Raw genomic sequence first — 10,542 nt, forward strand, 5'->3', positions numbered from 1 at the left:
CAAATGCACATTCATAAATAGTTTGCACTGATCTATAGAGGTTTTCACACAGGAACACTAAGAGGCCCTTTGAACCTGTTCCATCATTCAATTAAGTCATGGTTGATCTGTGTCTGAATTTTTAATCATCTTAGTCTGCTGAGCCCTAATATCCTTTGACCCAGTTTTGAAATTTTCAATTGATCCACCCAGTCCCAACTGCATTTTGGAGGTGAAAGTTCCAGGATCAGTTGCGGGCTTTGATATTCAGCTTTTTCATTGATTACAACTTTGTTCCCTTCAAGTATCCAGACCAAGTCACAGAGTTCACTTAAATAGCTCTTCTAATGCAAGCTATAGCGAGGACCCTGGAAAGTCACAGGTCGCAATCTGTAACCAGCCAGAGTACCGAATTCAGGAATACACAAGCAGACATAGTTTCAAATTCGATTACAAATAATTGGCATTTGTCAATAAAGGTATAGGCGTTATCTCTATCCACTCACAACTATTGATTAAGGTTACATCATGCATAAGATATAGATATTAAAACCAATCACTATCATTACATGCCTTCTTAATAATAATATCCAATCAGCATGAAGTTTGACTACATTAGTAGGCTATTGTTCAATCTATCTTTGACAACCCAGCTTATGTCTGGGTTGTAGATCGCAATCAATCATCCCAGGTCTAAATGTGTGATTTAATGGCCTCTCCCAGACTGAGCCCTTGGCTGATAAATAATCTCATACTCCATAGCTCTCCTCCCTATATTAACTGAAGGTGATATTCGTCATTTGGACAGGCTCTTTCTTTGTGTCGCGATGTCCCTGTCTGAAAACGAGCAGTCCAATGTTTGTTGTTTGTTTTGCAGTTAAGCTGGGTGCATAGTTTCTCTGCTGGACCATCTCTGTTAACCCTTTCACTCAGTGTTATTATTAATGTAGCCACTATTCCCCCCCTTTGCCTAACAACAATTCTCAGTTTTGAAATTGGCCAACCTTGTCTCGACAGTATTTTGGGGCGAGAGTTTCAGACTTCAACCAAGTTCGTCATAATATCCTTCAACAGCCTTGTTTATTTTAAAGTTTTGTTCTCTTTGTTCTGAACTGCTCCCCCACAAGGGGAACTTGTTTCTCCCTACTTACCCGTGAATCAATTAAGTGTCTCAATTAGATTAGCTGAAACTCTTCTCTCCTCGAGAGAGTACAGACCCAGTTAATGTGACTTTTCCTGATAAGTTAGCACTTTTACTTCATTATCGCTTGTTAGCTGGATCCTCGCCGGTTGGTAAAGTTAAAACAAAGACACAGCTGCTTTCTTTGCTGAGGAGAGTTTCCCTTAGTTCAGAGTCAGTGCTGCTATCACTGCCCAATGTCCCAGCTGTCCTCACTTACAGCTGGAGAAATACCCATCACTGACATAGAACATAGAAGAGTACAGCACAGGAACAGGCCCTTCGGCCCACAATGTTGTGCCAAACTTGATGCCAAATTACGGTGGCACAGTGGTTAGCACCGCTGCCTCACAGCGCCAGGGACCCGGGTTTGAATCCCAGTTTGGGTCATTGTCTGTGTGGAGTTTGCACGTTCTCCCCGTGTCTGCGTGGGTTTCCTCCGGGTGCTCCGGTTTCCTCCCGCAGTCTGAAAGACGTGCTGGTTAGGTGCATTGACCTGAACAGGCGCCAGAGTGTGGCGACTAGGGGAATTTCACAGTGACTTCATTGCAGTGTTAATGTAAGCCTTACTTGTGACTAATAAATAAAAACCTTTTCTGCCTGCCTTCGGTCCATATCCCTCTATTCATCACATATTCATGTGGTTATCCAAAAGCCCCTTAAATGCCCCTATTGTATTTGCCACCCCCACCACCCCTGGCAGCGCGTTCCAGACACCCACCACTCTCTGTGTAAAAAAACTTGCCCCTCACATCATCTCACCTTAAGTGCATGCCCCCTTGTGTGAGAAACGTCAACTCTGGGAAAAGGATTCTGACTGTCAATCCTATCTATGTCTCTCATTATTTTATAGACATCTATCGGTCTCCCCTCAGCCTCCGCCGCTCCAGAGGAAACAATCCTAGTTTGTCCAGCCTCTCCTTATAGCTCATACCCTCCAATCCGGGCAGCATCCTGATAAACCTCTTCTGCACCCTCTCCAAAGCCTCCCCATCCTTCCTGTAACACGGCGACCAGAACTGAACGCAATACTCGAAGCGCGGCCTAACCAAAGTTTTATAAAGCTGCACCATGACGTCCTGTTTAACAATGTCATCCCCATACAATGTAATTAGTGAGACATTGGCATCATTTTGGTGAATCGGTATTCGCGTCCCCCTTCAAAGCTGGTACATTCTTCCAGAGGTGCAGTGCCCAGTGTCGAACACAGTATATTCCAGATGTGGACCTCTATAGAATTGAAGCATCACTTCCTCTCCTCTGTATTCCAGCCTCCCTTGAGATAAAGCCCAGTACTTTTCAATCACTTTTTGCTTCAGTATGATTGGATTTCAAATCTCTCTGCACCTCTGCAGAATGCTGTGTAAATAATTGCGTTGTTCAGCCTCTCAGATGTTCCCCGTTGTTTGTGCTGCTCGGGTTTGATTGCACACTCCCACTGTTTCACTGCAATTTCTTTTCCTGCCACCGTTAATCTTTGCATGCCTGATATACGTATTACGTAGTATTTACGTCACAGGAAGGGATAATTCGGAACCTATAGCGTTTATTCTCCAGGCACGCTGCCTAATCTTTCCCTGTTTATGTCATCTAACCCCCATCAAAGTCTCCTTCTTTTCCTTTCTCTCTGACTTTTACCATCCTCTGGGTGAAGAAATTTCTCCTCACCCTCAGTCCTAAAGGTTCACCCCTTATCCTCAAACTATGACCCCCTAGTTCTGGACTGCCCCACCATCGGGAACATTCTTTCTGAATCCACCCTCTAACCCTGTTAGAATTTTATAAGTTTCTATGAGATCCCCTCTCACTCTTCTAAACTCCAGTGAATATAATCCTAACCCACTTAGTCTCTCTTCATATGACAGACCTGCCATCCCAGGAATCAGCCTGGTAAACCTTCGCTGTACTCCCTCTATAGCAAGGACATCCTTCCTCAGATAGCAGCACTGTGGGTGTACCTACACCTCAGGGACTGCAGCGGCTCAAGAAGGCAGCTCAGCACCACTTTCTTAAGGGGCAATTAGGGATGGGTACCATAGAACCATAGAAAATTACAGCTCAGAAACAGGCCCTTTGGCCCTTCTTGTCTGTGCCAAACCATTTTATGCCTAGTCCCACTGACCTGCACTTGGACCATATCCCTCCACACCCCTCTCATCCATGAACCCGTCCAAGTTTTTCTTAAATGTTAAAAGTGACCCCGCATTTACCACTTTATCCGGCAGCTCATTCCACACTCCCACCACTCTCTGCGTGAAGAAGCCCCCCCTAATATTCCCTTTAAACTTTTCTCCTTTCACCCTTAACCCATGCCCTCTGGTTTTTTTCTCCCCTAGCCTCAGCGGAAAAAGCCTGCTTGCATTCACTCTATCTATACCCATCAAAATCTTATACACCTCTATCAAATCTCCCCTCAATCTTCTACGCTCCAGGGAATAAAGTCCCAACCTATTCAATCTCTCTCTGTAACTCAGCTTCTCAAGTCCCGGCAACATCCTTGTGAACCTTCTCTGCACTCTTTCAATCTTATTTACATCCTTCCTCTAACTAGGTGACCAAAACTGTACACAATACTCCAAATTCGGCCTCACCAATGCCTTATATAACCTTACCATAACACTCCAACGTTTATACTCCATACTCCGATTTATAAAGGCCAATGTACCAAAGGCACTCTTTACGACCCTATCCACCTGTGACGTCACTTTTAGGGAATTCTGTACCTGTATTCCCAGATCCCTCTGTTCAACTGCACTCTTCAGAGTCCTACCATTTACCCTGTACATTCTTCTTTGGTTTGTCCTTCCAAAGTGCAATATCTCACACTTGTCTGCGTTAAATTCCATTTGCCATTTTTCAGCCCATTTTTCTAGTTGGTCCAAATCCCTCTGCAAGCTTTGAAAACCTTCCTCACTGTCCACTACACCTCCAATCTTTGTATCATCAGCAAACTTGCTGATCCAATTTACCACATTATCATCCAGATCATTGATATAGATGACAAACAACAATGGACCCAACACCGATCCCTGCGGCACACCACTAGTCACAGGGCTCCACTTAGAGAAGCAATCCTCCACAACCACTCTCTGGCTTCTTCCATTGAGCCAGTGTCTTATCCAATTTACTACCTCCCCATGTATACCTAGCGACTGAACCTTCCTAACTAACCTCCCATGAGGGACCTTGTCAGAGGGTAATAAATATTGGTCTCGCCAGCGACACCCACATCCTGTAAATGAATTTAAAAATGGGACACAATATCTTCCCTCACCATCTTATAAATCTCAGTCAGATCAGCTCAAAATCTACACTTCTGTAAAATGTAGAGCACCAGTTGTTTTAGTCAATCTTGATGACCAAGATACTTCTACAAGCTTTCCCATAAGACCGTGAGATACAGGAGCAGAATTAGGCCATTTGGCCCATCGAGTTTGCTCCACCATTCAATCATGACTGATAAGTTCCTCAACCCCGTTCTCCTGCCTTTTCCCCATAACCTTTGAGCCCCTTACCAATCAATAACCTTCCTATCTCTGTCTTAAATACACTCAATGACCTGGCCTCCACAGCCCCTCTGTGGCAATGAATTGCATAGATTCACCAAACCCTCTGACTGAAGGAATTCCTCCTCATCTCAGTTTTAAAGGGTCGTCCCTTTACTCTGAGGCTGTGCCCTTGGATCCTAGTCTCTCTAACTAATCTTCCCCATGTCCACTCTATCCAAGCCTTTCAGTATTCTATAAGTTTCAATGAGATCCCCATCTCATCCTTCTATCCCTTGCCGTATGAAGGAGACCAAAGGCAAGTTGAATGATCCTTGCACTAAACACCTCTGTGCAGTGTGCGAGTGTGAGTTCCAGGTCATTGGCCATTTTCACTGCTCGCTCCATTCTGACCTTTCTGTCGTCAGTCTCCCGTACTGTTCCAGCCAAGTTCAAGATTTCAATGAGGTACTTTAAAGCAGAGGCTGTCAATTTTTTTGTCCATGGACCTCCCATGGGACAGGCAGTGGGGAGAGAAGTGTTACGATGCAGAGGTTTACCCTCTTTTGAGAAATAACGCCTAATCTCCCGAAGAAGAATCCTCGCCTCTTAATCTGTTAAAAGTGTGTGAGAAAGTGTCAAGTGTTCCTCAGTAATGTTTAGTGGGTAACTAACAGAAATACCTGACACTTTAAAATAAACACTTAACAATTTATTTATTTAATTAACAGGGAACGTTAAGCAAGTAACATTCCGAATAAAATTAGATTCTACTGGAATGCTGTTCAAATAAATACAACACTCATTCATTTAGCAAAAGTATATATAATAATAGAATTCAGTCACTCAAAAATACAATCAGGTTTTGTGCCTTTCGGAATCTTTTGGAATTCCTCTGTTGATTCCTCTGCCTGTAAATTCTTTCTGATTTGGTACCTTTCGCTGGTTCGATCATGCATCCTCTTCAGAGATATCTGAAGCTGGCTGGGTCGAGAGCTGCTCTCTCCCTCTTGAGGCTTGAAAGTTCTTCTGTTGCTCTCCTGTTTTTTTCCTCCCTGCACTCTCTTTTATACCTGTGATGACCTATCAATTTTCCTACAATAGGATTGGTCTGATGTTGCCATCAAATTCAGAGTTTATGGGTTCCTGGTAGCTGAGTGCCTGCTTTAAATTGATTGGGCTAAGTTTAAAAAAACAGGTTGTCTTGTCAAGACTATTGCTTGACTTTTTCATGCAAATGTCTCAGTTTGGACTCTGGATGTACTTTGCATTTTAAACCTCCAAGCACTGAAACGAAACACTGGCTTTTAAAGGGACCACACAATGTTTTTTTCCCTCATGTATTTTTACAATTTTTTACATCTTTGCCAACATCAGAAGGCCTCACAGACCGCCTACCAATCTGAGTCCACTAACTCTCACTTACTATTACAAAATAACTCATCCAAGTTAATGGGGTTGTAATCAATTTATGTGCATTAATTTTTTTAATTAACTATCATAAAGTAAATGATTAATTCATTCAGAAACAGAAGCACAGATAATTTTATATTCTAAACATTGATAGTAGAAGCGAACACATTTATTTGAAACATTCTAGTCTATTATAAAATAATCATAAAAGGCTTTGTCTGAGAAACTAACACATCAATATTAATCAGACAAAATTAATTGCAACTGGAATTTTTGGCACTGTCGTTGTTTGAGCTTATGTTGATTCATGCTGCACACAAAACAAAGTACAGCACAGGAACAGGCCCTTCGGCCCTCCAAGCCTGTGCTGATCATGATGCCCTAACTAAACTAACAAAAAAAACCTTCTACCCTTACTCGGTCCGTATCCCTCTATTCCCTCCCTATTCATGGACCCATCCAGATGCCTCTTAAATGTTACTAATGTGCCTGCTTCCACCCCCTCCTCTGGCAGCGTGTTCCAGGCACCCACCACTGTCTGCATGAAACACTTCCCCCACACATCTCCCTTAAACTTTCCCCCTCTCACCTTGTACCCATGCCCCCTTGTAATTAACACTTTCACCCTGGGGAAAAGCCTCTGATTATCCACCCTGTCTATGCCTCTCATAATTTTGTATATCTCTATCAGGTCATCCCTCACCTTCGTCTTTCCAGTGAAAGCAATCCTAGTTTATTCAATCTCTCCTCATAGCCAACACCCTCGAGACCAGGCAACACCTTGGCGAACCTTCTTTGCACTCTCTCCAAAGCTTCCACATCCTTCTGGCAGTGTGGCAACCAGAACTGCACGCAATACTCCAAATGCGGCCTAACCAAGGTTTTATATAGCTGTAACATGATTTCCCAAGTCTTGTACTCAGTGCCCCGGTTGATGAATGCAAGCATGCCTTATACCCTCTCAATCACCTTGGCCACCTGTGTTGCCACTTTGAGGAAACTGTGGACCTGTACGCCCAGATCCCTCTGTATGTTAACGTTCCGAAGGGTTCTGCCATTTACAATATAATTCACACCTAAATTTGATCCTCTAAAATGCATCACCTCGCATTTTTCCGGATTAAACTCCATCTGCCATTTCTGTGCTCAAGTCTCCAATCTATCTATATTCTGTTGTATTATCCCCAGCACTATCAGCAACTCTGCCAATCTTCATGTCATCCGCAAACTTACTAATCAGACCACCCACATTTTCCTCCAGATCATTTAAATATTATAAAGAACAGAGCTCCCAGCACTGATCCCTGCGGAACACCACTAGCTACAGATCTCCATTCTGAAAAACACTCTTCCACCGCTACTCTCTCATCCTGTATAACCAAGTCAGTTCTGTATCCACCTCGCCAGCCCACCCTGAATCCCATGTAATTTTAGTTTTTGTACCAGTCTGCCATGTGGGACCTTTTCAAACACCTCACTAAAGTCCATATAAACTACATCCACAGCCCTTCCCCCATCAATTATCTTTGTCACCTCTTCAAAAAAGTCAATCAGCAGTCAGTTTGGCCACAATTTTCAGTTGTACAAGGCCAGCTCCATGTAAGAGATAGTTTTCTTGAGGAAAATGCATGTCACATGGGTGTTAGAAGCCATAGAATCCATACAGTGCAGAAGGAGACCATCGGATCTACACTGACTCTCCAAAAGAGCAACTTACCCAGGTCCACCCACCCCACCATATCCTCATAACCCTGTACATTTTCCTTGGCTAAATCTATCTAACCTGCACATCTTTGGACACTAAGGGGCAAATTAGCATGGCCAATCCACCCAACCTACACATCTTTGTACACTAAGGGGCAAATTAACATGGCCAATCCACCCAACCTACACATCTTTGGACACTAAGGGGCAAATTAGCATGGCCAATCCACCCAACCTACACATCTTTGGACATTAAGGGGCAATTTAGCATGGCCAATCCCCCTAACCTACACATCTTTGGACACTAAAAGGCAATTTAGCATGGCCAATCCACTTAACTTGCACATCTTTGGACACGAAGCGGCAATTTAGCATGGCCAATCCACCTAACCTGCATATCTTTGGAGTGTGGGAGGAAACCGGAGCACCCGGAGGAAACCCATAGAGACACGGGGAGAACGTGCAAACTCCACACAGACAGTCATCCAAGGCCGGAATTGAACCCGGATCCTTGGCGCTGTGAGGCAGCAGTGCTAACCGCTGTGCCACTGAAGACCTGTTCTCTCCTATGGCCTCATGAATGCATTTTGGGGTCCACATACTACCGCTCTATCACTGCCCACACTCAAACTCAACAACTCCAACATGTTGGAGATGAATCTGCTGTTCGTTTTGGTCAGTTGCCTTTAGCCCGATCATTCAGTCTTCCCTCTGTTCTTTCCTCTGCTCCCACTTTCCCCGTTCTTGTACCTACTTAAAAACGGCTCCCTTTCCAATCATTTCCACTTCTGACGAAAAGTCAGTGACCTGAAATGAAAACCTTCCTCCCCTCTCCACCAGACGTCACCTAAGCTGCTGAGTGCTTCCAGAATTTTCCGTTTCCTCCGGCCTCGACAGTATTTTGCCTTTCAGATATATTTGCATTGCCAAGGCCATTGTTAACACCTCCTCTTGTTGCTGGTTCTGGTCTAACAGGTCGCAGGATTTGCCCAGGAGAGACCCTGGCTAAGGTGGAGCTCTTCCTGTTCTTTGTAACTCTGCTGCAGAAGTTTGACTTGCGTTCCCCGCCTGGAGTGACTGAACTGGACCTCACGCCGGTGGTCGGAGGGATATTGAACCCCAAGCCACACAAGGTGTGTGTTACACCTCATGTCCACCAACAGTCCTAACATCCTCACAACGCAGACACATTATTATGAAGACTTTGATGATTAATAGTGTCTGGCGGCATCGTTCCAATCACATCCAAGATCCTGATGCCACAGAGGCTGTCTCAGATTGGCACTCCTTTTGTTACGCTGTGCTTTCTATCAGTTTTATTCTGACTAACTACCAGACGGCAGAATAAAACAGAATATTGTTGAAAAATATTTCATTCTAATGCGTCATCCTTAAATTCTGCCATTGGGTTCATCAAGTAAAGGGCGGTATGGACAGGTTGGGCCGAAGGGCCTGTTTTCCATGCTGTAAACCTCTATGACTCTATGACTCCAGAAGTAAATTGAAATATTTCCAGCAGCCCTTTAACTTCTTTAACTCATTGAATTAGGGGTTGAATTTGCATTAACATACAGATTTATTTTATTCATTCATGGAACATGGGCGTCGCTGGCTGGCCAGCATTTATTACCCATCCCTAGTTGCCCTTGAGAAAGTGATGGTGAGCTGCCTTCCTGAATCATTGCAGTCCACCGCACGCTGAGGGTTGACCCACAATGCCGTTAGGGAGGGAATTCCAGGATTTTGACCCAGTGACTGCGAAGAAACAGCCGATATTTTTCCAAGTCAGGATGGTGAGTGACTTGGAGGGGAACTTGCAGGTGGGGGTGTTCCCAGGTATCTGCCACCTTGTCCTTCTAGATGGAAGTGGTCGTGGGTTTGGAAGGTGCTGTCTAAGGATCTTTGGTTAGTTGCTGCAGTGCATCTTGTAGCTAGTCAACACTGCTGCTACTGAGCGTCGGTGGTGAGTAAACAGGAGTATATTCCAGCCTATTCCTCCCCCCACCATTCTTGGAAATGTCATCTGACCTCAATCCGGCCACCTGGCATGTCTATCCTCACAATGCTCCACTCTCCTTAGAGCAATAGTGTTCTTTTTTTCAACTACTTTCATTAATAAAGAGAAGTGTTCCAAGATTTCCTTTTTAATTAAGAAGCGCAGTTTTAAACTGTGATCTGGAGATTGGTCTTTGATCCTGGAGACTCCAGAACAATCCTGGAGAATTGACAACCTGACCAGTTTCGCAACTGGGAGGCAGGAAGTTTAGCCCGGCTAAAAGTCTGAATATTCCCATTATTCCAGGGGTCGGAAAACATTCTTCCCAGAGACCGGTCTTATTATTTACATTTTATGAATTCTGTGGGCGTGCAATTATATTTTACAGAGAAAGGAGGAGGAGACCTTTGCTGGGACTATTTAATCATTTCCTGAGACAATTATTTCCCCTCCCCTTCCAACCAATTACAATAAATTGTACAGACATTAAAAGTGGGGCTGCTGTATTTCTTTTGAAAGGGCGGGCGTCACGCTGCGTGTGACTCAGCCTTTGATTCAGAAGGTTGAGGGATCAAGTCCCACGCCAGGGACTTGAGAACAAAGATCTAGGCTGACGCTCCCGGGGCATTACGGAGGGAATGCTGCACTGTCGGAGGTGCTGCTCCTTCATGTAAAACATCAAAACAAACCTCTACAGTATCAGGTGAGCTTAAAGGATCTCAGAGCACTGTGTGAAGAGGGGGCAGTGGGGAGGAGAGGGAAGGGTGGAGTGGGGGGTATTTATC

The 10,542-nt window shown here is 44.3% G+C and overlaps 1 protein-coding gene across 1 annotated transcript in view; it reads left to right on the plus strand.

Moving 5' to 3' along the window:
* The window catches only part of LOC144496744 (cytochrome P450 2K1-like), a 34,816-nt gene extending 24,642 nt beyond the window's left edge, over positions 1-10,174 (plus strand). The window contains exon 9 of the mRNA XM_078217257.1: positions 8,737-10,174. Within this exon, the coding sequence (XP_078073383.1) occupies positions 8,737-8,930 (194 nt within the window). The 3' untranslated portion in view covers positions 8,931-10,174. The remainder of the gene's footprint in view (positions 1-8,736) is intronic.
* Positions 10,175-10,542: the final 368 nt, after the last annotated feature.

Source organism: Mustelus asterias, chromosome 8, assembly GCF_964213995.1.
Source record: "Mustelus asterias chromosome 8, sMusAst1.hap1.1, whole genome shotgun sequence".
NCBI lineage: Eukaryota > Metazoa > Chordata > Chondrichthyes > Carcharhiniformes > Triakidae > Mustelus > Mustelus asterias.